Raw genomic sequence first — 27,611 nt, forward strand, 5'->3', positions numbered from 1 at the left:
CAGGTTCCTAACAGCTTAGTTGGGATAGATGAACCTATACTGTTAGGCATTACTTCTTATGTGAACAGATTGACCTTTTTTGTATCAAAGTGTACAACCCACACATGCCTACAACTGTAAAAATGCAAACTGTTAGGCTACATTCACACTATGCAAATTGGGATTCCTGCTGCAGGAACCTCTGGATTCCTGCGGTAGGAATCCCAAATCTCCCGTTTAGATGTGGCTGGTGTCACACATTCAAGGTAATTACAGGGTGATAGTGACCGCATCTGTAAGCAGCAGTCTGCATGTAATCGTATGTGATATGATTACATGTGGTTTGGAATAGATCACTGTCCCTGGATGCACAATAGATGTGACAGTGGCCGCATCTAAATGGAAGATTTGTGACTTCTGCCGCAGGAATCCATAGGTTCCTGCCCCAGGAATCCTAAATCGCATATTGTGAATGAGGCCTTACTCAATGGAAACCTTCAAACTGGTCCTAATTAATTTATTCATTCTATACTCCTAAAAAAAGTCAGTAAAAAAAAAAAAATGATTTTAGTGCTCCTACCAGTCTGCCCCCCAATCACCATGGGTTGCACAGTAAGATGGAAAAGTTTGTCCAAGACAAGATGAAGAAATAAGACCAATGGTTCCAGTCTGGAAGAACTTAATTGAATGATGCTGAGTTTGAGTTCATGCTCCAAGGAGTTCTCATTAATCTTTTGGTCCAGGACTCGGATTGGAAATGTTACTGGACCTTCCAGTGCATGGCAGAGAGTTAAAAATTTCTCCAGATGATTATCCTGAAAATATACATTAGATGTGCGCATATATTTTTAATTTGTTTCTTAGGACTGAAAAATGTACATTCCATGTATTTCTTTTTATTAATTTCTTGATTTACAATTTATATCACACAAAAAAAAAAAATAGCACATTACAAATTATACTAGAGCACAATTATACTAGAACACTCTTAGTGGATATGTATGTTTTATATTGTTGGATAAATCATTTGTGCAGTGTTAGTTAAAGATGCACTTTCTTGTATATTACCTGAGTGTGTACAGAAGAAACTGCTTGCACTTCCAGATTAAAAACTCCCTTGTGTCCTTCCACCCACTTTATAGGTGTGGGTTGTGCTGGTAATTTCTGCAAACAAAACACATACATTTTAATTTGGTTGACTGCAACATAACTGTAATTTAACAAATCAGATGTAATAAACCCATATTATGATCCAGGTATCCTATAGATAGTTGTGTCTGTGGTTCCTTAGACTAGTGAGATAAATGTAAAAAAAAAAAAAAAAATTAAATACAAAACTAAAGTATAAACCCAAAACAAAAATGTAATATATAGTGCAAAAAACGAATGCACCCACCACATGTAAAAATTGTATATACTAGATATAATACATTTTTGTTTTTGGCTTTAGACAGGCTTTAAAGGATGTGTACTTGTGGCACCAAAAATGTCAGAGTGGTGGAGTTACTTAGCATATGATATTTAGGTCACCTTCCATGCTCACCTTAACACAACAATGCATTATACAGTCAGGAATAAAGGACCTTGGTGATATGTGTGTAGCTGCTTGCTGGTAGGCTTTGGCATTCATCTCATTTTGGCTCCTATTTTCCCCTTTTCTCTGCCTATGTTTCCACTGCATACAGATTGGATGTGTCTGTGAAGACAGAACGGGCCTCTGATAGTGCCGGGCTGAGTACAGCCTCTTAGTTGACTTTTTTTTAGCTCTAATAATAATTGATTTTTTCCAGGTAACGAATAGTACTGCAGAGACAGCCTTAAAGTGATATTAAAGTCAATAGGGTTTTTAAGCTCTTTCAAATGCTGATGACATCACTTGCAATGGATGCTGCTTCTTGATGTTTAAAAGTTTCAGTTTCCTGCAGACTCAGCTGGTCCCCTGAGCACTGGCCCTGATATCCTGTGTTAGGGTGGCTCCTTTCCTTTGAAGGGTCCTATGGAGCCACCGTTGTGTGTACTAGTAAGCTGTGTGTGACTCCACAAACACACAGAGCAAGGAAAGCCACTATCCTCCCCTCTTTGTTATATTAGTATATGGGCAGGTGCGGGAAACTGTGCTGTCCCTTGTGATCTTGTACTGGACAGGAAGTTTAGAGAAGCTGAGCTTTTACCTCTGGAGAATGCATAGAGTAGTTTGCCGGCAGCTTTTCGGTGGCCACTGGGAGGCAGTAATGTCCAGTCTGAAGTCGGTCATTTAGCAAAATTGGCAGCCACTAAGAAGAAGCACATTTTGTATTATTTTTATTAATGATAATAAGTATAGTAATAATAATTAAAAGGAGAACACGAATCGTGCTATTTCACTCACAGAATACGCCAGGACAGATTCCACTGAATTGCCAGCTTTCTGCTGACAGCTGATATGATAAAATGTGAACAGCAGGTGATGTTTTTCTGTAAGTTTTGCTGGTAGTCTAATTTTGACTTCTTCATAGAAATCAGGGGCCCTAAAAATAAGGAACAAATACAGTAAACAGAAAAAAATATATATATACCGTAGTAAGGAGTCTGAACATGACATCTGCCAGAACAAAATGATCTGCCTTTGGAGAGTCCCAAAAATTTTCCTTTACTGCTCTTTACTATTACGCAGTTATGCTATACCATGTGTCTGACATCTGTTCGTAAACCGCTCTGACAGTACTATAAAAATACTTTGCAAAGCAGGAAATTACTATTCAAGGATGTCTCAAAAACTCTAACTCTAACCAATTTCTGGTATCCTCCTTTGCTGCGAATACATTGAATGAAAGGCTTACTTTACCTTGATTTATGTTGTTGGGGCTTTTTTTTACATTTATAGTGTAAATGGTAAGCTAGTACAATACTCAATCAACCAATTACATTTAAGCATTTATCAGTTAGAACATCCAAAATGTAAAAAAAAATTAGTTCTGCTTGGTTGATACTGGTTATTTCATTTTATGATGTGCTCTTATAAAATAAAGGTTTGCCTTATGTGGTGTTGGAGCGGGCTGAACCTTTCTGCACTAGAAGTGATATAAGCAGCAGGTTAGTGTTGTCTATGTACACTTGCTATAAAACTGGTGTAATTCTGCAATTACCAAAGATGGCGTGGACGTCTTGAGACTGTGGGTGGAACATTGTATGAAAGTTGGTGGAGTAAGGGTGTAAATGGCCAGATCAAGATTGGTTAAAGGAGAAGTATTGGCAGATTGAAATATACTCTTCCCAATACTTAGAGTTGGCATGTGATACTGCTGCACACGTTAGCTCTATGTATCAAAAGCTAAGGAATCACAAACTGCTGATCGCTCAGCTCACGGCCTTCTCCCTGCAGAAAGTTGTGACTTTCAGTCACAGCTCCCTGCAGGGATTCCCCTCTCCGTTCCTCTAGCACTCATTGGAGGGACAAACAGAGGAGGGGGTAGGCACAACTGGCTCTGGCTCCAGACCTGTCAATCAGGCAGTGGGGGGATCCCAACAATATTGTCTGGATCCTTCCAGGCCACAGTGTGGCTCTGCGTTGTCAGTACATAGCAGACAGTAGCCTGCAGTATGCTGACTTTGGGTCACAGGAGGACATAGTAAATATACTCTTGTCACCATAAGAGAAATAAATCCAAAAAAATGTTTACTTTTAATGTAGGTAATGGTGGGGCCACAAATGTTTTAAATATGAAATATGTAGCTGTCAGACCTACTTATTATGATAGGTAACTGCTGTGTACACCTCTTCCAAGAATTCTGAGCCATTGGATTTTCCAAAAATGACCTGTAAATTCAAAAACATACAAATGGCATTTGATTAAAATTTTCAGTAGTCAGCCAAAAAATAATAATCCATTAATTGTTCAAATAAAACCCAATATTCAATGACGGACTCATTTACTGTGGGTGAGGGTGGGAGAGTACCTGCGTTCCGGTCCAGTGCGATCTGCAAAAATGCTGCAATTTTTGCAGATAGCAGTGGACCGGAATGCAGGCACTAATGTGCTTGCGTTCCGGGTGCCGGCGATCGCACTGTGGGTGGGGGGCATGGCTGCAGTGCCATTGACAACCCCACGCCCCATCCCGCCCCTGAACGCAGGGAGTCGGCCTGCTTGCATTCCAGTGCGTTCTAGAGGCGCCGGCATCCTGTCATCCCGCGGTGCTCGTGTGGCCGAATGTGGCTGATGTTGCACACGGGTAGAGGTGTCCTGCCCCTTTCCATCTGTAACACATTCAGCCGGCAGCCACACGAGCACCGTGGGAGCATAGCCGTAGCTAGCTCCTTTTGAGCACGAGGCAAGAAAAAAAAGCCGTACACCCCCCCCCCCCCCCCAACAGATGTGTGATGTCACCCAGTGCCCTGCCTCCAGGATTTTTATTTTTAAATTTTTTTTACTTTTAATTGTTTTAATTGTAATTTTTTTTATTTTTTTTTTACTGTTGGGGGTCTTCGGGGAAATACTAGGGGTCTAAACAGCACCCTGATATTTACCTTTTAAAATAGAAAAATAAATTGAGGACACAGAGTCCTCAATCTCTTTTTCTGCAGCCTCTGTTCTAAATGAATGGAAAGTACAGAAGCTTCCCATTCATTCAGAAAATATTTACTATCAAGCAGTTTCTGAATGGGGAGGAGCCTCTGTACAGAGTACTACTCCCCACTGAGAAACTCATGAATGAACAGGAAGTGATTTAAAGCACTTCCTGTGCATTCTTAACTAGTACTATGTGTCCCCAGTTATTTACAAACGCTGGAGTGATCAGCTGATCGCTCCAGTGTTTGTCCTGCACAGAGGATTGGTACATATCACTGATATGTACCAATCCTCCATCACTAGGCCACGCACAGAGGGGGGCTCAGCTTCTCCTCTGGATCCCCGCTGCTCTCCTGGGCAGAGGCAGCGGGGTATCCGAGGAGAAGTGAAGGAAGCACTTCAGCCGCGGGGGGAGGACGGAGCCGCTGTCACAGAAGTAAGGCCGAGCGGTGAGGAGAGAGAGAGAGCCGCCGGCTGTCAGATCCTGGCCGAGCGTCTCTCACTCTCCTCACCGCTCGCCCTTACTTCTGTGATAGCGGCTCCGTCCTCCGCCAACCCCAGGCCCCCCTCCCCAGCCGACGGCTGCAGCGCTTTGTTCATTTTTCCTCGGATCCCCGCTGCATACAGATCCAGAGAAGAATCCCCATGGCGGGAGGACAGGACATCGCAATCTACCAGTGATCGCTTTGCGATCGACTGGTAGATCGCGATCGACCTAATGGGCACCCCTGCTGTATACCATTAAAATGTTATTTAAAAAAACTTAAACTTCAAAGGAAACCCTCAGTGAGAGAATCTAGGATTGTTGACCTCTTCTTCTAAGAAGGCTAGTTGTCAGGCTGTCATTCTGATCCAATGACTTCAATATTTTATAGGGTACTGAACTTGAGCAAGTATCAAGGTCATGATTTGTGACCTCACCTTAACTGCTTTACCTGCATGCTTATTCTTGGTCTGAAAGTAATAAAGTCAAACACTGGCAAGCAACTAGTAAATGTAGAAGGAAATCAGCAATGACAGCCCCTGTATTTCTCTTAGTGAAGATTTCCTTTAAAGAAGATCTACATTAATTTTTTTTTTATTAAGCTTCTTCCTAGACTCGTCCTTCCAGTGTTTCTCCCCCTCCTCTGCAGCGGTCTAAGGTCCCGTAAATCATCAATATATATACATAGTGCACAGACTGAGGATGCTGAGGAAGATTCCAATGCTGCTGTGGAGAGGGAGGCAGGCTGGAGGAACGCTGTGACAGCTGGCCGGCTCAGAGCTTTGGGTGAGCATATCTTTGTTCTTTTTGCCCTAGACACAGCACTTAAGGGTTAATAAAAAGTTTTCCTGGAGTTCTTTTTTAATGATTTGCATAATTTGCATCTTTCTTAAGATAAAGTAAACAAAAGTTTTAAAAATCAAACTGATGTTGTTACCGGGAGAGAGCACTTAGTATCTTCCCCACACATGAACTGTATTTTGATAGTAATGTTTCTTGCAGACGAAAGGCGATTTGCAAAATTCAGTCTCTGCGGATAGACATAGAGCAAGTTCCTGAAAAACATAATAGAAGAAATGCTTTAGTAAAAATAGTTCTGTTGTGGTGCATTGGCAGCCCATTCACAATAAACCTGCAGACTTACAGTAGTGTTAAACTCTCAAACTTTTTTTTCAATAATGAATCCAGATCAAACAAATATACATTGCCCAGCAAAGCATTGTTTTACTTTGTTGACCAAATACTTACAGTCATCATGTTTCTGAACAGCTACAAGTCCCTCAGCTCAGCTTCCCTGAACTTCCTGCCCAGTGCAGGATCACAAGGGACAGAGCAGACTCCAGCAACTGTTCATCTACTAACTTAGGGAAGAGGAGGGAGGAGAGGGGGCCAGGGAGGAGGCGGGTAGCTGGATTTGCTGTGCCTGTGTGTTTGTGGAGACACACACAGCTTACTAGCACACACAAAGGTGACTGCATAGCAGTCTGCTTGAGAAGGGAGTCACTCTAAAAAAGGAAACTAAAACTTTAAAAATATCAAGAAGCAGCATTCATTTTAAGTGATTTCATCAGCATTTGAAATATCTTAAACCATTTTGACTTTAATATCATTTAATGGGACCTTGTATGCAGAGCTAATTTTCAACTGAACTGACCAACAAACAAATGGAGAATGAAAAGATGGTTTCATGTTTCCTGAACTATAGAGAGAGCTCTGGCTCCAAGAAACTGCTGCACCCCTCCGTCCCCTACTGTTCTCCTACTAAATTTGGGCAACAAGTGCAGACGTGGACAGAAGAGGCAAAGTAAGGGAAAAGTTATCAAAATATGTACTGTTTGAACCTTGGCGTTTCCCCTTCTAACCCTGCTGCCCTAGGCAATGAGTGAGATTCTAGTAATACAATACTGTCCTAATTGTGCATTTCTGTCAGTTTTTAGGAGACAAGAACATGAACAGTCACGTTGTTTTTATAAGGGGGAGTAAAGGTCATTTGTCCAGACACACAATGAGACTTGACAGCTATGGAACCTAAACTGTGAGGCTTCATACCACAGCTTTCCAGTGCACTAGCAAACACAGAGACAATGGTTTACAGATGGAAGTGTAATTTCTCACATTATTAAGCCAATATAATTATAGTTATCCTTGATCCTTATTTAAAGTTATAAAGTCTAATAATGAATGTAAACCAACACTTCTATTAGATCCATGATGCATTATTAATGATGAATAAATACATTTGTGATAAACTGAATTCTTGACTTCATATTATGTTGTGTGGATGAGAGGTGCGTGGGTAGATCATTTGTCCAGTACTGCAAAATAACCGTACTGTTTTCTGTTGTTTTTTAAATAATCCTTTGCTAAGAAAATTTAGGATAAGTGAACCAACAAGAGATAATTTCTCAGTATGACTTTAAATGATCAGTTTATCTACAGGACAAGAAGTGAAGAGAAATCTCCCTAGTGACATAGATGGCAAAAAAAAAAAACCTGACAGGAGTGTAAGGCCCCATTCACACTTGCGAATGGGGACAGATCACAGTGTCTCATGAATTCCTCTGTGAGACTCTTGCGATCTGCTGCGGGTGGGAGGTGTTGTATAAATTAATGACTGTTTCCACTGCCCAACTGTTCGCAACCTGGTCATCCACAGGTAATCACAGCTTGTGTGATTGCTTGCGAACGGACTGCGAACAGCTGCAGGCGGTAACAGCTGTCATGGGATTATCGAGTGCCTCCGGCACTGTGTAGATTGCATGAGTCTCACAGAGGAATTTGTAGGTGTGAATGGGACCTAATGTTTCCAAAAAAAAGATAGATTGGGCTTTAGATATACTTTAATTAACATGTAAATGTAAAATGATTCAATATATGATAAAAATCAGTATAAGAACTGAAAGAAAATTTTGCCAGTGCAGCTGTTGTTATAATATTTTCCATAATATGGGGAACAAACACGACACGGCAGTATACAAATGTAAGGAAAGAGAAAAAGAGGACAAGAATCAATGCATATATAATCCCAACAGATAGAGGCCCATTGTGCACCTGGTAGATGCATTAAAATCCAGCAGGTCCATATTGCAAAGCATCTGTCAAAAGCTAAATTCTTGTAATAATGGTCTATCCATAACAGACATTGCTTTATGGGGGTAAGGGGTTGGCTTGGCGGGGATGCCTCTCTGCTTACAGTATTTTGGAATAAGGCTTTTGGCTACATTGAAGGAGGTATATTCTTGTACGGGTCAAGGGAACCATGTGTACAGTGGAATAAGGTTTTATTAGGGTGAAAAGTAAGATCCTGGTTTCAAACAGTATGCAGCCATCAATAAATTCATATTAAAATGCAACCATAGTTTAAAGAATCCAATTGTATAAAACATTCCAACAAGGTAATCTAATGCATACAGACTTATATAGACTATGTCACTGTATCCACATTTGTGGATTCAAAAACAGTGTATATCACTACTCTGCTGTACTCCTTAATGGATATGTCTCAATAGCTTCAACTGAGATTAATTTATGTCATAACTTCACTGCTTGCATCTGCAGACAAATATTGGGACACACACTCACACCACTGCATCTGAAAAAAAGCTTTTTTTGCTGGATAGCATTTTTAGCCCTGGAGTGAAGGCTTACTTTCCTGCCAAGCAAGGCAAAGTTCAAGGCATGCTAGAACTCTGGTAATCCTTTGTAATCAGCGCCTCAGCATCAGAGCAGTCAGACTTTCACTCCTGCACAAAGCTATCAGTGTGCGAAGCACAATGCCATCATTTCATCATCTTAAAAATCCTTTTTTGCTTGAAGTGCAAAACCGTCTCAACTGACTGGCATACATGTACCACCATTGATGGTCTACAAATTGATATTAAAAAAAACCCTGTTATCCTGAAAACATGAAAAATGACTGGAAAGCTTTAACTAATTTCTGGAGGCTTTATGCACGTTACCTACCAAAACGCTGAGTTCAGATGCGTTTGGAGCTTATTTCTAAACACATCTGGACTCATGTAATGCTTTTCTATGACTGAATGCACACCTAGGCATCCAGCAGCGTCTAGGTTCCTTCAGTCTAGGTCAGTTTATGCAAAATAGAAATGTCTGCGTTCCCGGTCCGACGAGCCCAGTTTTATGAGGCTAAACGCGTGTAAACACAAGCAAGCCCAGCACAGAAAAAAGTGATCTGGGAAGCATAAAGTTGTTTATACTTACCAGAAAACTTCTGTTGGGGCTTAGACACAGCCTGCTAGTGTGCATGAGGCCTTAGGAAGAGCACATCATGTGAAAAGTTTGGTAAGAGGGATGCCATATAAAGGCAGTCCCCGAGTTACATACATCCGACTTACATCCGACTCCTACTTACAAACGGAGGCTATTATTGTACAGCAGGGGTAGTTGTAATGCTGCCACGCTCGTGCCAACGAGGAGTGCCCGCCTTTTTGGGTCTGGTTTGTAGTACTGTATGTACATTACAGGAAGTTGGCTCCTGTTAGACGTGCAGGCGAGGAGTACCCGCCTCTTCTTCCGGGTCACTGTGAGGTTTTTACTGCTGCCTGTATCCTCATTAGAAAAATTTAATCTCACTTCCTGTCCTTGAGACAAAAGGAAGTGAAAGGAAATCTACCCCTAGGAAGGGGAATTCACTCCTGTAAGAGTGATCATGGGAAAAAGGTGTCTCCACTGAAGCTTTATCACCAATCCTTGTTTCCACGACAACCCAACATTTTTAAAGTCCATTTGTCACAGGGACAGAAAGTGAAGTGAAATCTTCTGAACAGGGGCACACACAGCAAAACAAACTTTACAGGGGGTTAACCCTTCCCTATGATATCTGAAACAAACAAACAAACAAACACATTTGGGCTGCAGTTACACTTAAAAAATGTATCTGTTCCAACATACATACAAATTCTCTGTCTTGTTCGTAACCCGGGGACTGCCTGTAAAATTGTGTCATTTTTAGCCATATGACCTTGCAATAAAGTCATTAGATTATAAGCTCTCTTGGGGCACACATTAAGTAATTTGTCTGTGCTAAATTAAAACGAGAGGACACACAAAAATATCAACAAAAAAAAAAATCAGTTTATAAACCACTTTGGGTTTACCAGGACGTTCGGAGAAGGGATTATGTATGCCATACAGTTTCAGGGTACTCTACTCTCTGGTTAGTCCATTGTGCACCTTCCATATTAATCATTGAATTCAGTGCTAAAAGTCTGATGAACCATGTTTACTGTCAGAATGCTGTACAATTTCACCTCAATGCCTTCTTCTCAATACAATTGGACCTCAACTGCCAACAGATACTAGCTAGTTTTACCAATAGAGATGTCTTAATTTTTCCCCCCTGAAATTTTGCATACTGACAAATGAGAATTAGATTCCAAGCATTTTACAATGTTTTATCTGAAATTGTACTTTCATCTGGAATTTACTTTCTCAGAATTTCTCAGTTTTTTCATGACATAATTTCCATAAAGTAATTGATATCCTACTAAATGAAGCTGCAGATGTCCACGAAGGAAAGGTGTTGAATGGGAAAGCTAAACTCATATATCCAGCAATGCACAATGGGAATATTATACATGGAAGGAAAAGGTAATCTCTTTAGTAACAAAGTGAAAATTCAAGGCACTTCTGCCTTGTGCCAGGCAATCCTCAATCAAAAAGGAGCCAGTTAGAAAACCTTCAGCGGAATGATGCTTGCAGCCAATCAGTTGCAAGCAAATTTCAGGTCTTTCAACAGTGGTCGGAGGCCAGTGTCAGCATACAATAGGGGTGATTCCTCCATCCACGCTGTTAAGCGTGGATGGAGGAATCTGTTATATTTTCTTTGTTCAGCCTGCTGGTTGAACGAAGAAAATATTACAGTGTATGGCCAACTTAATTCTTTCTATAAGGACAGATCACTGTGAAGGTGCTCAGAAAAACTTGGATACAGCCATGTCACCTGCTGCAACAAAACATCTAAAAGGTAAGAAATATTTTTTTTTAAATTGTTTGTTATGAGTGAATGTGAGCACTTACAAACATATAGAGGGGTTTTCTCACATTTGACTGAAAAAGTGGAAATATAATTTAAGGATCCTGAGATGTGCTTAGTCAGTCTTATAGAGAGTTTGACTTTCGACCAGTCAGACCTGACCCATAGACCTGTACTGAGAAAAGAATGTTAGTCACTGTGTAGTACTATTGAGCTGGAGGAAGACTCTGCACATGTAATGAGAAAATATGCTGCCTTATTGTACATATGAGGCAGTATATTTATGAAAAAGGTGATAGAAGAAAAAATGACTCATTCATAAATATATCTAAAAATGATAAACATACTACAGCTTTCCAATAAGCAGTCCTTTTCAGGAATATAACATCTGCTGTGTTCTGGCTGTACTCCATCTAACTTTAGTATGTCCCCTCCAAAGAGCTCAGCTCTGCATGATGTTTCATGATTCAGATTACAAAGACAATGGATGGAATGCTTTGCTGCTAACATGTTTTATTAACCTTACAGAATCATTAAAAGCACAGACACTTAAGAAATAAAACCTTCTAACTGGGTGTGGATGTACACATAAAAAGTTGCATACATTATTTTTTGCAACGCAGAGCACTACAACGCAGTATAGTGCATTGCTCTGTGTTGTGGTGCGGCAACGTAGGTGCATTGGGGTGCCATTAACAATAAAAAGCACCCCCGCTTACCATTGCAAGTTTGTGGGCTCTACCGCAGAGCAAGAACATGAACCCAGCCTTAAAGTTTGGTGTTGCCCCTTACCCTGCTTCACTAGGCACTGGCCCATTATGGTGCATACAACCATGGATGTTTCGCCAAAACTCTGTACAACTGCCACAAGTCTGGCAAAAAACTATATACTGATAGGTTGCTTTGCCACCACTGACGAAGTCACTAGAGTGGAGTTTGGGAATGGCGTGGGCTAGCAAAGACTAGGAGGAGAGAATGGGATGGAGCTCCCGGTGAGGCGGCTGCGGCCAGAAATGTTTAAAGATTTTATGTGATTACGTTTTATGTGAGTAGTATTTTCATAAATACAGTAAACTCCCCATTATCCGGCATCCACAGGGATTGGTAGATTCCGGATCAATATAGTTTCTGGTCGCTTGAGAGTTACTAATAAAAATGTGTTTAACTAATGCTATACCCCATACTAAACCATACCATAACAGTATATTGTACTCTAAACCAGTAGAAGTACTCGGAGTGATCACTAGGTGGCGCTTGTTTCCAGGATAACACAGCAGTTTTCAGAGATCGTTCAGACAGTCATTCCCAGGATAATCCAGCACTTTTCAGCCCATTCCTGTACCTTTCCATGCTCCACTATCCCTCTCCTTGAAGGTGGCAGATCAGCAGAACAGTGAGTACACAAGGGATTTTTTTTGTGCCGGTTAGATGGAGGTTCCGGGTAGCTGAATACCGGAAAACAAAGTGTTTACTGTCATTTGTTTGTGTATGAACGGTGTGCACTATGGGTCCCCTTTTTGCCTTATATATGGTTACCATATTGTGAGAGAGAGACGGCGAGAGGAGTGATCAAGTGGCTGCCACGGATCTGGGTATTATCTCGCCCGCTACAAAATTGAAAGGGGATTTGCATTGTAAGACCTTGGAAATAAGGTCTTATCCAGTGAGCAGCTCTCTGGAAGGTGCTCACATCAGTGGTGAAGGCACTTCTGCACATTGGTGGTGATAGCAGTTGTTGAGGACTGGTGGAAACCATGCATTAATCGGCACATATGGAGCATTGCACATTTTGAAGTGTCGCTAATGTTTGGACTGTAGACACTGTAAAGGACTGAAGTGAAGTTCTTTTATGTTTTGAGTTGACATATAATATTGAATCACTTTGGGATTTTTTTTCTTTATATATGTTTAGTTTGCACATTAAGGATTTGTGTATAGCGTGGCATATAGATTGGTAAACATTTTTCAATTAGTTTAACACTATTTTAGTGCTTGCTGCAAGAGTTATATTGGCACAAAGCATTCACACTTAGCAGGTTGCTTTGCTTCTATTTCAAGAGACAGCATAGACAGATGCAATAAAAGCTGTAGAGGAAAAAGCACTGCTTTTGCTGTAGATCAGTGAAAACAAAAACGTTTGAAGCACTGCATTTGAAAATGGAAACATAGTCTTATACAAATATGGTTCTCAGGTTAGTCCTCTTAGGCTGGGTTCACACCTGGGCGTTCCTAATAGGCGTGTTTTAATGCGCGTTTTTGCACTTGCGTTTGAAGCATGTTTTTCTGTCCAATGAAACGCGCGTTCAAAGCGCGTTTTTTAACCTCACTGGCGGTATGATTTTTTTTTCTTTTCCTTTTTTTCCTCTATCTGTTTTTCCGTTTGTTTTTTTTAAACTTGTAAACTTCCCACCGGTTCCGCCCCCCTGCGTTGCGGACGCTCGCAAGGGATGGAATCCGGAAGACAGATGCCCGCAGCGGCCGAGGACACAGTGGGGATCGCGGACAAGGTAAGACCTACGCTGTATTCCCGAGTGTGGCTCTGGGTTACCGCTTTGTTACAGAAAATTAAACCCGAGCCACACTCGGGAATACCAATGGATACGCGCTAAAATCTGCCCCTACGCGCGAAAAAGAAGCTCAAGTACTTTTTCGCTCGTAGGGCGTTTTTCAGCGCGACAAATCTCGCTGAAATACGCCCAGGTGGGAACCATGCCCATAGGGATTAATAGGATTTCACTTCTTGAGCGTTTTTCAGCGCTTTGATCAGCGCTGAAAGATGCCCAGGTGTGAACCCAGCCTTAGGGTCTACCTGGATTTTGAGACCGTTACTCTGGGTACTCTGTAAAACAAACATGCTCAACCGAGGTAATGGTCTCCAGTTCAGTAAGCATTATATGTCTCTGGATAGCCATGCGCCTGCTTTAGGGGACACCAAAAACAGATGCAAAATACATTGTAACTCAGAAGAAAAAAAATAATTGAGGCTTTGAAACCTTAGTCAGCTTTAGAGCCCAGGAATCCACTTTTAAAAAGTGGATTCCATATTATTATTATGTTCCATAAAAAGATTTCTCTTTTAGCACCTACCCATGGGCAAGTGTAATGTATACATTTTAATAATATTGTAACATACCAAATTATCAAATAAAGTTACCAATACTCCTCTAAAGTTTAATATTTTGTATCTCGCATATGTATACTGGTCAGCACACTGCATACTACAGAAAACGTCTCTGTACAACCAGACGTTAGCCACTACTACACTCAACAAACTGTATCTGTTCCAGCACAAGCTGGCTGCGCCTGTGGAATAAAGGAGGCATGCACACTGTGCGAGTGGTGAATTTTCCTGCTAACTTGAATCTTGGATTTTGAGGGGGTGTTTAATTTATGAATAAAGCTTAACTCCTCACTTACCACAGTAAGACATGGTACAAACACTGGCCAGATACATATGAAGAATAATTTGGAGAAGTGCTATGGTAGTAGATAGATAGATAGATAGATAGATAGATAGATAGATAGATAGATAGATACGAGAGGAATAGATAGATAGATAGATAGATAGATAGATAGATAGACAGAGAGGAGAGGAATAGATAGATAGATAGATAGATAGATAGATAGATAGATAGATAGATAGATAGATAGATAAATAGATATTTCACAGGAAACCAAAATATGCAGATATGATAGAAATCATTATCAAAGAGAAACTAATGCAGGAAGTGGATACTTCTATTTGTAGTAGTGTTTAGCTGGAAGTGAAGTGGACAGTGCTTTGATTGTTTTATGGAAAAAGTGAGACATTTCTACACAGCACATGTAAACTGTAAAAGAGTTTAGCAGTCACTGCCTGTGATGTCTGAAACTATATATGTTTTACGTAAAACACAGCTATAAGTAACTATAAAATACCCACATTTAGTCCAATTACACATTCATCAAAAAGTATTTAATATCATCTCCTTCTATTTTTATATTAGACCTATAATCCTCTGCACAGCAGAATTCTGATTGGGGGAAGAATTAGCAACACTGTAAGCCAATCATATTCTACTGTTATGCAGAGATGGGGATGGTCTGACTGTGCGGTCTGCTAGGGGTGTGTGAATTTCATCAGTGGCTTAACAGAATTAAAGATCTTGTGACAGATGAAGTAGTTCACACACATATGTTTTCAACTGTGTATTTAGCTGCCTATAGTTCTGCCTTAGCATGTACTTTGTGATGGTCCATAACTGGCCAAATCCTAACATGTGCTTATCAATTCACACATATAGTATATTTACCGTATAAATCAAATGAAGGAAAATTGGATATTACCTAGTATAATGCTGAAATTAAAGTAATTGTATAGTGAAAGAAAAAAGGGAGGTTCAGCTGCGGACAGGTTTTTAAGTATGCAAGCAGTGGACTGGCATCTCCGTCTTGGCTTCACTAGCTAGCAAGTCAATGGCCTGGCTCAAACATACAGTCAGTTAAGTCTGAACTACTGTCCCGTCAAATTCATAGGGAAGAGATTCACTATTGCTCCTGGCGATTTCAACTTTTAAAACAAATCAGCAGTGGCAGCTTTCCTATTTCTACCCTTAGAGGTTCCTTTCACAAGTCGATTTACTAAAGAACTTCCAAATGTGCAAATCTGTATTTTCTTCATATATCTATTTTAGTAAAAATGGAATAATAAAAAAAAAAAGGTTGCTGGTTTGGAAATGATTCATGCAATCTTTAACTAGGTCTGCGCTACAATCTTCTACCTCATGTAATGTATAAATGAATTATTACATACATATCATTTAGTACTTTTTTTAAATAAAGACTCGTATTGTTAGAACTTTAAAAAGCACCAAAATCAACTTATATGAACTGTTTTTATTCAGTACATAAGATACAACATGGTATTTTATGACTTATTAATATGTACCTTGCAGTGATAGAATATTCCCAAACTTGGAAGTGACAGCTGTCCTCATTCAGCAAAGAGTTAATCTGAGGAATTTAGAGAACACTGATTCAGCCTGACTTGCTGTCCTGGCTCATACAGATCTCCTGCCTCAAAAGTAGAAGGACCACACTGATAACTTTCTTTTACACTCTACTTTCAGCCAAAGCACTACGATGCCAGCCACTGGAACCTTTTCTCTGCTGTATTTAATATGCCTCCTAGGTATACCTGTCCAGAAATCTTGGGCATTGCAAAACCCAGAGCTGCACTTCTACCCTAAGAATGAAGTCAACCTACTCTCAGAAAGTCTTCTGCAGATTGGAACAGGATTAAGAAGAGAAGTTAACTACACCAAAACGCAGATCAGCAGTATTTTCCAGCAACTGAAGCAGTTTAACTCATCCCTGGCAAATCTGTCAGAGCAAATAAAACAAACCAGTAAACTTGGGGAAGAACTTGACACCAAAGCAAGAGGCTTTGAAGATAATGATAAGATGTATGAGGTTCTTGCAGAAATATCTGAAGAACTTGTTAAGTTGCAGAAAGAAGGAGCATCTCTCGATAACACGATCAAGCCTCTAGAAAAGAAGGTAGAGACAGCTCTGGATACAAGAGAAGAGAGAGAATTCTTTGTCAACACATCACATATTCTGGTAAGAACCTGGGATCGCATTCATTCAAAAGTAATTGTTCTATTTAATAAGACAAAGGGCTCTATAACGGATGTAGTTTTTGATATTGGCTAACAGGAATAATACATTATCTTTTATTGCTGTCAATATTCCTAGACAGAAATAATGTGTTCCAGCTTTTAGTAACACACATTATGTAGGTAATTCTGTATTGTGTTGGTTGTGGAGAAAAATTTACATATATATTTTTTTCAGGTTGTAGCGACTTAATTGATGAATAATAAGGTACTGCTACAATATGTGCACTCTCTTGGTAACAAAAAAGTATAAATTATGCTGTTCTTACAACTTTGGTAAATCCAATTTGTATTTTTGGATGTACACACATATTATGCTTAGTTTTTCATAAATATTAGCCTGGATTTTAAATTTGTAGCACTAGTAATATTGCTTTCTATGCAACTGAGTGCAACTGAATTGCTTGCTAAGCAGCAATTATAATATTGCCATTCAGAGCAGAGGTGCTCAACTAATCTGATGTTGGGGTGCCAAGTATCTGTATACTATGGCTGGGGACCCCATCTGTCAGCTTACCATTATGTTTAGGCTCAAAAATATATTTTTATTTAAAATTCTATGTATTTTTTTCCCTTAAAATCTGGAAATGCTCTTTTTGGTGTCCCAAATCACAGGTTACAAACCTAGGACATAGAATAACCAGTTAGGGTACAGAAAGCTTCAGCTTTTTTTAGTGTGTGTGTTAAGCTTGTGTCCCTAATTCTGGGAGCTGGGATGACTAACAGTATGTATACTAGTTAAAAAACATTTAAAAACACACACTTATTTTTGCATATGATTCTTTGAAGAGGACTGGAAATCATGCATTGTTTGTGGTCTATGAAGACCACATTTTAGATTTGCTTGGGCAGAAAAATGGGGCAAAGGAAAATAAGCTGCTGCCAATTCAGCCTACATAATGAAATGTAGAACCTGACTGGTGTCTTCTTAAGCTAACTTTTGTTTCTTGATTCCAGTTCTCCCTATTTTGAAACCAAAAGCATAGTGATCTTTAGTGTGAAGATACATTTACAGTACACGTGCCATAGGAGGATTGTATAGGCTGTCATTGTTGATTGATCCTAAAACTGCTTATTGCTTGGCTGCCATGCTGATCCAACATGGATTAAGTATAGAGTTAAGAAACTGTACATTTTTTTTATTATTTTCATTCCCTATTTGCTTGATCCAGGTAAAGGAGTCAGGACTATTGATACCAGACATACCCAAGCAACAAACATTTCCAGAAAGAGGACAGTCTTGGTTTCCACTATGTTTCTCTCATTATAGGTGTACTTTGACCAATGACTACACAATATAAATAATTAATGAACTACATATTAACACAACAGTTGAGATTTTCAATTTTAAATGTATTCTATTAAATGCATCCTCACCGATATCTGAGATGTGTTAAATTAATTTACCATATACTAGTACAAATTAAATATCCACAACAAACTTTCCCTTTTGCAGGCAATAATTGAAAAGCAAAATATGCAGATTGATACACTCCAGACAATAGTGGACAGCCATCAAGACCACATCAATTCTCAGGAAGCCAAAATACAAAGATTATTAAGGAAGGTAAGTGAACAACAGAGCTATAACTTAAACATATTTCTGTGATGGTTTTACAATAATATTTCAGGAAGAAACAAAATATTCTTTTATGTCTGTGGGTGATCCTATCTGATCACGTTTGGCTTTACACACATCTTACTATTGTGGCATTATGCTATGTAAACATAGGACTGACAAGGCTACAGCTGGAAACACATTCCTCTAAAAGATATATAGCAGCTTATGCATACATGGAATACATATTATTATTATTAGACAGAATTTAGAAATTACAATACAATTCAAGACAAGATGGTAAGAAGGGCCCTGCTGTGAAGGCTTACAATCTAAAAGGGAGGGGCAAGTGATACATGAGGAGGTAACTGTGTGGGGATGAATTGCATGAGAACATGATGGTTCAGTGGTTCTTTTGAGGTGGGATAGGCTTCCCTGAAGAGCCGAGTCTTAAGTGATCGCCTAAAGGCAGTCAGAGTGGGAGAAAGATGGACAGGTTGGGGTAAAGAGTTCCAGAGGATGAGAGAGACTCTAGAGAAGTCCTGGAGGCGAGCATGGGAGGAGTTGACAAGGGAGCTGGAAAGCAGAAGGTCTTTTGAAGAGCAGAGGGGATGGTTAGGGTGATACTTTGAGACAAGGTTTAAAGATATAGCCAGGGGCAGAGTTTTGAATGGCTTTGTAAGTGGTTGCTAATATTTGAATTTAATTCTTTGGGCTATTGGAAGCCAGTGGAGGGATTGGCAGAGGGGGGTTGCAGACACTGAGCGGTTGGTTATATGGATGAGTCTAGCAGCACCATTCATGATAGACTGAAGCGGGGATAGCCAGTGTAGAGTTAGGCCAATGAGGAGGGAGTTGCAATAGTCAAGACGGGAGATAACAAGTAAGTGGATGAGTAGTTTTGTGGTTTCATTGGTGAGGAAGGGGCGTATTTAGGAGATGTTAAAAAAGTGAAGGCGGCAGGATTTGGATAGGGATTGGATGTGGGGCAGAAAGGTGAGGTCTGAGTCAAGGATGACACCTAGCACCTTGGCATTGAGGGAGGGTTTGATAGTTGTGTTATCAATCTCAAGGGAAAAGTTGGGGGAAGGTGCACGTGCAGGAGGAAATATCATGAGCTCAGTTTTTGAAAGGTTGAGTTTTAAGAAGTGTTGTGACATTCAGACTGATATGTCAGTTAGTAGATTAGCGACACGCAAGGACACTGAGGGGGTGAGTTGTGGAGTAGAAAGATAGATGTGAGTGTCATAGAGATAGTATTGGAAGTCATTTGAGGTTATTAACTGACCAAGAGAGGTGGTGTAGATAGAGAAGAGAAGAGGTCCAGGGACCGAATCTTGGGGGACCCCTACAGAAAGAGGAAGAGGAGGAAAGGAGTTAGATTTGTTAGGTTTTCGGTTTTTTTAACTTTAGGTTATTGACTGGGGAAATATCCTGGAATTCCACATTACAGCTCTCACACATGGTAAGGTAATGCTGCACAGTACTAAAAACAATGACAATGTATTGGATACAAGTGTTTACATAGTAACGTTAGTTTAAAAAAAAAAATGGTAATGAAAAGTATCTGATATGTTGGAGATCGTATCCCATTTTAAACATAATCTGGTGATAAGTTATGGGTTGCTCACAACAATCTACACTGAACAGTACATGAAGATGTTTGATGAAAGTCATCTGTAAATATGACTGTTTGCAAACAAATAAATCAGAAACACTTGTGTTATGCCAGCTTAAATGGTACCCATAAACATAACACAGTTTAGGATGGCAGTTATCAGTATAGTGCATACAAAAGACTAACCTTGGTATTCCCTGCCAGTCAAAAGGTGGACTGATCACTAGAGATGAACATCTGTGGGGCAGAGAAATTGAGATCTGGCCTGGATCTGCATCTAGTTGATGTTGGCAAATTACAGGCAATTTCATTTAAGTTAAATTGCCTGTAAGTTATTTAATAGAAATCTGGCTGGGTGTCCTAGTGTGAGCACCATGCTTTGCCGATATCAGCCTGTGTATCATAGGCTAATGGTTCCAGAGGAAGAGGTCTATAAAACAAAAGGTGTGCTGATTATTTCATAACACCAGCCAATTGCTGAAGGAGCTACAGGTTCTTCTTGGCTCATTTTCATAACACCAGCCAATTGCTGAAGGAGCTACAGGTTCTTCTTGGCTCAGGAATCCCAATAGGCAGGGACGGTTATCTGCAACTTACAGTGGAAATAAATATTGTCCTCCCCTGATGTCTACCACATTGGTACAGGGAATTTGGACCTCCTACCTCTTCATTAAACCAAGATCTAAACTATTGTTGGTCATAGACACATTCAGCTGCGCAAGCTTGGGTGCGATGGACAACTGTCATCTCATATCTATGGTCACGTTTAAAAAGACATTTGCACACTTAGTAATAGTTTGTTTACTTAAAGGAGAACTATGAGGTGAGTGCTTTTCACTCACCTCATAGTTCTAGCCGACCTGTGACAATGAGACTGTCACAGGTCGGCTCAGTAGATCGGGAGGTGAGCGAACACATACCGGGTTCGCTCGCCTCTCGATCCTGTCACGGCTCTCTGCCGTGACAGGGGGAGGGGCTGGATTCCCCTCTCCCCGCTCCGATCTGCCAGCGCTGACTGGCGGAACGGACGGGGGAGGGGGCGGGTACAGCTGGCTCTGCCTCTAGATAGGCAGAGCCAGCTGTCACTCACGCAGCTGGGCGGATCCCGTCATCTACATCGGGATCCGCTCCGGCTGTGGCGTCTCAGTATACTGCGAGCTGTAGCTCGCGGTATACTGAGCTTAGGGTAACAGGAGGACGCCAGTTTGTGTCCTCGCGTTACCATAAGGAGAACTATGGGGAAAAACACTGACCCCATAGTTCTCCTTTAAAATATCATATCCCAGTTCACTGGTCACTAATTGAATAAAATCTTTTAGAAAATTCATAGAAATTATCTAGCAGAAAAACCATAAACAGCTACGTTTCGGAGGTGGGCCAAACCTCATCTTTACGCTGCACCAGTTGTGGTTTTCAGAGCTGCATAACACATTTATAAATAAATCACAAAAATAAGATCTGCTGACCAATAACTGCTTCAAACTATTGGCGTAGTCTAAAACAATGTAGGTAAAGTCCCTTCCCCACTTTAAAATCCATTCATTAGACTAGAACCACTACACAACTAGAGTTGTGTACAATTATAAATCTAAATGTATGTTATGTCAAGTCTATTATCTTCTATGTGTAGGATTATATTAAAAGTGGGATATCTATGATGTTAAATTAATGAATGTTATTAGTCACTAACAAATCATAATAAAATTCAAAATCCTTTAAACTGTAAAAAAAAAGGAAACCTGAAAGTCAAAGAATGACATTTTTTAAATATTTAATTGATGCATACTGACTTGAACATTATTATGCAGACCCGCTCAAAAAACCTGAAGACCAAAAAGAGACGCAATCTAGGTCTTCGAGAGGGTAGTAAAGATGGACGCATCTTCAAGCGTAAGTACTCATTTTCCTTTTACATTTTGAACCATTAATAAACCCAAAAGGGGCTTGCAATGTAATGTCCTTACCACAATCATATAAGCACACATATGGACACGCACTCTACAGTGACTTAACCCATCTGCATGTTGTTGGACTGTTGAAGGAAACCTTATTAAATGCTTATCTTATGCTAAAGAAACCCATGGAAATGCAGAACATACAACTTTCCTGCAAATTGTTAGGAATTGCTAGTTATTTGAATTAGGACATCATTTCTGCTAACCACTAAGCCACCATGCTGCCCATTTCTGTTGTAATAGTAGAGCACAGCAACTATAGTAGTAAAACTACTAACCACAGCTCATTATGTCGTGAGCTAGCCGGGATGTATCCCAACAATGCTTTCGAGATTTCGAGAAAGCTGCGTGAGTGACAGCTGGCTCTGCCTATCTAGAGGCACAGCCAGCTGTACCCGCCCCCTCCCGTGTCCGTTCCTCCAGTCATCACTGGGGGATCAGAGAGGGGAGGGGGGGAATCCCTGCAGGGATTCTGGAGGGTGGCTACTTGTGTTCCCCATGGTCCCTGTATGTGTTGTAAAGTAGTCACCGCTCCAAGCTCACTCCTGTGATGGACTACAGTCTCAATACAAATTAGTAAACTAAATGTGAGATTGTAGTCCATCAGAGCAGTGAGCTTGGAGCAGTGGCTACTATACAACACACACGGGGACCATGGGGAACAAATGTAGCCACCCTCCAGAAGGAAGGACAGTGTCAGTACCAATTCAGAGATGATTTGAGGATCTACAGCCGAGTGATACACAAATAAGATACATTATTGTTAATAGTTAAGGTACCTGAATGTATTTTTAAGATTTACCTCTGTCACTTTACGTGAGGAGAGATGGAGAAGAACAACATACACATACATATGCACACTGGCCATCACACACACTAAGAGGTTTTTCTTAACCCAGCAGAACATGCACAATCAGAACACTCGGTGCACATACACTAAAAACATACTCCGAGCACACAGAACATTCAGTGCACATACAACACATAGGTCACACACACACACAGAACACATGGCCCGAACAGTGAGAACACACGATTTAAAGTGCCACTCATCCATTGGTGTCAGCACCAATTCAGAGATGATTTGAGGATCTACAGCCGAGTGATACACAAATAAGATTTTTGTTAATAGTTAAGGTACTTGAATGCCTTTTTAAGATTTAACCCCTGAGTTTAGTGTCACTTTACCTTTTGACATTGCACTTCAAATTTGTCATATTGCTTCCATGGATCAGGCCATGTATGATTACCCTATCCCTCTTGCATAAACTGTAATTTTGGATAAAGACAGAAAATAACTGAAGGAGTTGCATATTTTCACATTTAGAATGATACAAGGTATTTTTTGCTACCATGGATAAACTAGCCACCAGCATCTGCTATGTTGGCATGCCATGATGTCCTTGGTTATAATACAGCAAATATATAGCTAATAGCTTCTTGTAAATAATTGTGTAACTTTGGCTTTCTTGTAGTATGCATAAGATTGTATTAATTTTCCAAGTTTCAAAATATAACATATCCAATATCTTAATATAATAATTTTCCAATTAGAAGGGGTGTGATCTGCTGTTAAAACTCAGCCAGCGATACACATTGATAGCCCTTTCCCGCAGCCCCATCTGCAAAAACTGACATGCACTATGTGTTCAGACACCTTTCCACTTGAACCAACATTTACTTTTTCAGCAATTTGAGCTACAGTAGCTCTTCTATTGCATTGGTCTACATGGGCCAGCCTTTGCTCTCCAGGTGCACCAATGAGCCTTGGCCACCCATGATGAGCCTTGACCTTAATCCTTTCTTGTAACACTTTTGTTAGGTTTTTGACTATTGCAGATAAGGAATATCCCTCAAGAAATGCAGTTTTGGAGTTGCTCTGACCAACTGATCTAGCCACCGCAATTTGACCCCTGTCAGAGTTGCTCAAATCCTTATGCTTGCCCATTTTTTCTGCTTCCAACACATCAACTTCTTGAACAAAGAGGGACATTTATTACAACGGGAGTAGACAGATTCTGGAGCAACTGCCCATAGTAACGAATCTGCTTCTCTCTTTCATTTTCAAAGCTTAACTGGACAAACTGAAAAGAGAAGCTGATTGGTTGCCATAGGTTACTGCTCCAGATTCTGTCTGCTCCAGTTTTGATAAGTTCCCCTCAAAATCTTCACTTGCTGCCTAATATATCCCACTCACTTCCAGGTGCCATTGTAACGAGATAATCAATGTTTTTCACTTCACCTGTCAATGGTAATAATGTTATAGCTGAATGGTGTATATTACTATGCATACCAACTGAAAAAAGAACTCCGGGTATAAATATTCTTAAGCCTTGCAGTGGGACTACCCCTGCACTGCAAGGATTAAGTGCTTGTTTTTGTCTAGGGAGGAAAATAACAAAGATATACTCACCTGACCCTTGCAGCAGTCCCTTCAGTTTCTCTTCCTAGTGGTCTGAGGTCCTGTGAGTCACCAAATCCTATATACAGTGTATAGGATGTGAGGACCTAGAGGGACATTCCATTGGTGTATATCTTTGTTATTTTCCTCCCTAGACAAAAAAGAGCACGTAACCCTTGCAGTGCAGGTGTAGCCCCACTGCAAAGGTTAAGAATATTTATGCCCGGAGATCTTCTTATGATAGAACTGTTTTATAGGTATACGAGTCAAATCTGACATCATGCTAATATTTTCTTTAAACAGCACAAAACTGAAGAAAATGCATCTCCTCAGTCACACAAAAGAAACACTATTCGCGGATCCTGTGTTTGTATGATGGAGCCCGGAAGAGAAACCAAGATATAATTTATTTGTCTGAGATTTGCTATATGATGACAACAAGCTGACAATGTTGGTTCTTTGTGTCACTATGCAGCAAAAAGCAATCAGGGTGTGTATAAATGGTTCATTTAAACATTATTCAATATAGAGATGCTCTCATCTGTTCCCATTGTAAGTGCTTGTTAAATAAAAAGAATAGGACCACATTTGGGGCACATCTGTAAACTGAGCAATGCTTTATAGAAAGAAGCATTATATGGTTCTGAAAAACACTGGGTCAAATGATGTACACATGACATGTTGTATGTAATAATTACACACCAACACATTTGCATTGACAGCTAAATACATTTAAAACTAAAGGCATTTGAAATAAATAAAATACTTCCTGGCAAATCCCCTGTCGTATTTCTTTATTTATTACAGATATTTATATAGCACCAACAATTTATGCAGTGCTGTACAAACTACACATTCACATCAGTCCCTACCCTCAAGGAGCTTACAATCGAATGTCCCTATCTCACATGCAGGGCAGCCATCAGGGGGGTACGGTCGATACTCATGTAAGGGGCACGGGCAGCCTGGGGGGCCCGCCCGGGTCCCTTACATGACTATCGGCCGACGGTGAAGGGCGAGGAGTCGGAGGACTGGCCCTAGCAGCGCAGTGCCCCAGCATTGCCGCTCCAGCGGCTTCAAGACAAGCTGGGGCCCCATCAGCGATGCTGCTCGTCTGATGTCGTACTGGGCGGAAGTGACGTCACGTTAGTGACGTCACTTCTGGCCTGTCCGGCGGCAGACGAGGCCATGTGTGCAGGTAAGAGGAGCTAGGAAGGTAGGAAGGAAAGGAGGGAGGGATGCAGCCCTGACCAGCCCACCTGAGACCCCTTCAGAGCCCACCATAGACAGTCTCAGATGGGCTGTGTAGCATCTATGGTGGGCTCTGCAGGGTCACTATTAGGTGGGTCCTGTGTCCAGCACGTCGCTAAGCCCTGCGTCCAGCGCATCACTAAGCCCATGTCCAGCGGCAGGGGGGGGCCCGGCCTAAAGCCGTGTAAGGGGCCCCAAAATTTCTGATGGCTGCCCTGCTCACATGCATATACACACTAGTGCCAATTTAGACAGGAGTCAATTAACCTTCCAGCATGTCTTTGGCGTGTGGGAGGAAACCGGAGTATCCGGATGAAAACCCACACAAACACAGGGAGAACATGCAATCTCAATGCAGATAGTGTCTTGGCCGGGATTCAAACCAGGGACTCCACAGCTGCGTGGCAGAAGTGGTAGCAATAGAAGAAGTAGTAGTACTAGCTTATAGTTAGGTCTATCCATTATTTATAGTAATGGGCTTGTTCAATAAAACAATGCAAGAGGCAAAGGGGTTGATTTACTAAAGGCAAATAGGCTGTTCACTTTTTGTTCACTTTCAAGGAAATTTGCACTAAGCAGGGGACGTGTGCCCTTAGTTTAGTGAATAAGGAGAAGCTCTGCTGACTTTCATCACCCAATAATGTTCGAGAAAAAAATGCTGTTTTTTTTATTTTCCTTGCACATGATTCTTTACAAAGAGAAATTGCACCACATTCAGTAAGCTGAGGGAAACTTCCCCTGCAAAGTGAACAGCCTATTGCCTTTAGTAAATCAACCCCAAAATCCGTAGGTGTAAGCATCAATAGCAAACAAGATTTCTATACTAGCGTGACTGGTTGCAGGAGGTTATTGCACTTTGTCTCTTGCACCTTTTGTGAAAATGCAACCGAAAGGCAGAACTTAAAGTGACATTAACCTCCCTGGCGGTATGATTCTTTTCTGTTTCGTCTTTTTTTCGGCTCTATTTTTTTCGCCCACGTGCCGCTTCCTCCCACGTGCGACGCGTACACTCGCAAGGGACGGAACTCGGAAGACAGATGCACGGCTCGAGGGACAAGGTAAGTGAATACTATGCGATATTCCCGAGTGTAGCTCAGGGTATGGAGAAGTAACCCCGAGCTACACTCGGGAATACCGCCAAGGAGGTTAAAGTCACATTTACCGCCCTATGCTAGTGTAAGGACTTACCTTAAATGATGCCTATTGATCCGATCATCTTCTTCTTTCCAGTAGTTTTCAGGAGTCCCTCCAGCGCTGGTGCCGGTATCTGATCTAGCGCTGACTGCTGTGTCTTCTTTGTCCTACGGAATCCATGTGGGTGCACGCTGCTGGGATGCGTGCATTGACTTACCCTGTGTCTCTCCTCTTCTCTCTGACAAAGATCTCAACTACGCATGCGTAGTTCGTAAGTTTGTACCTTTTTAGTAACTTGTTTTTTCTTTTAATATTTTTGCATATATCTACTGCTTGCTAGCAGTAGATATATGCAAAAAAAAACCCCAAAGGTTTCTTTGTACTTTAATTTAAAAAGGCTTTTGGATGGCTAAATCAACCTTTTTTCACATTTTAAAAGTATGCAAAATCTTGAGGAACCCCAATCTGTACAAAAAAAGCGGGTTTTCCCCTAAACATTAGAGTCCTTCTACATCAGACGCCCCCTTTACATTACTGACCCCCCTTTCACATTAGCGTTCCCCCTTCAAATCAAGACCACCCCTTCACATCAAAAGCCCCCTCCTTTCACATCAGAGTCCCCCTCTCCCACACCAGGAGTCCATGTCACATTAGAAGCCCCCCAAACACGTACATCAGAGTCCCTCCTCCCTCTCACATCAGAGTCTCCCATTCACATCAGAGTCCTCACTTCCTCATCACATTAGAGTCCTCTGTCAAAGTGCCTCTGTGCAAACATTTCAAGGTACCCCTGAGGATGCTGCAGCACCCTGGTTGAAAAAGACTGGTTTAAATAAACAGTTTTTGTAAATAAATAAATACAAACAAACAAACTTTACCAAGCTATAACAACAAATATTTGCCATAGCCATTGATATTTTCAGCTGTATGGCCATTATTTTCAGCTCTCATTGGTTCTCGCTGCTGAAAGAAATTGTCATTGTGGCAAATAATGATTGTTATAGGTTAAAGTGTATGTAAAGTTAGCTTTGG

The 27,611-nt window shown here is 40.8% G+C and overlaps 2 protein-coding genes across 2 annotated transcripts in view; one reads left to right on the plus strand and one right to left on the minus strand.

Moving 5' to 3' along the window:
• The window catches only part of DOCK8 (dedicator of cytokinesis 8), a 129,582-nt gene that overhangs the window by 41,267 nt on the left and 60,704 nt on the right, over positions 1-27,611 (minus strand). The window contains exons 15-20 of the mRNA XM_018571256.1: positions 5,948-6,065; positions 3,705-3,775; positions 2,348-2,486; positions 2,151-2,252; positions 1,048-1,143; positions 560-794 (exon numbers count right to left, since the gene is read on the minus strand). Coding sequence (XP_018426758.1) covers positions 560-794; positions 1,048-1,143; positions 2,151-2,252; positions 2,348-2,486; positions 3,705-3,775; positions 5,948-6,065 — 761 coding nt within the window. The remainder of the gene's footprint in view (positions 1-559; positions 795-1,047; positions 1,144-2,150; positions 2,253-2,347; positions 2,487-3,704; positions 3,776-5,947; positions 6,066-27,611) is intronic.
• On the plus strand, positions 16,063-24,522 carry LOC108799394. The gene is made up of 4 exons (XM_018571257.1): positions 16,063-16,606; positions 18,119-18,229; positions 21,647-21,728; positions 24,498-24,522. Exons 1-4 carry the CDS (start codon positions 16,127-16,129, stop codon positions 24,506-24,508), a joined length of 684 nt encoding a protein of 227 aa, XP_018426759.1. The 5' UTR covers positions 16,063-16,126; the 3' UTR covers positions 24,509-24,522.

Source organism: Nanorana parkeri, unplaced genomic scaffold (assembly GCF_000935625.1).
Source record: "Nanorana parkeri isolate BGI_ZX_2015 unplaced genomic scaffold, ASM93562v1 scaffold1713, whole genome shotgun sequence".
Classification (NCBI taxonomy): domain Eukaryota; kingdom Metazoa; phylum Chordata; class Amphibia; order Anura; family Dicroglossidae; genus Nanorana; species Nanorana parkeri.

What these genes read in the sequence shown, in the direction of transcription:
- LOC108799394 (XM_018571257.1), top strand. Translation starts at nt 16,127, where the DNA reads ATGCCAGCCACTGGAACCTTTTCTCTGCTGTATTTAATATGCCTCCTA. An exon ending in TCAACACATCACATATTCTG is followed by an intron (nt 16,607 to 18,118) that starts GTAAGAACCTGG and finishes TCCCTTTTGCAG; the next exon opens with GCAATAATTGAAAAGCAAAA. An exon ending in TACAAAGATTATTAAGGAAG is followed by an intron (nt 18,230 to 21,646) that starts GTAAGTGAACAA and finishes ATTATTATGCAG; the next exon opens with ACCCGCTCAAAAAACCTGAA.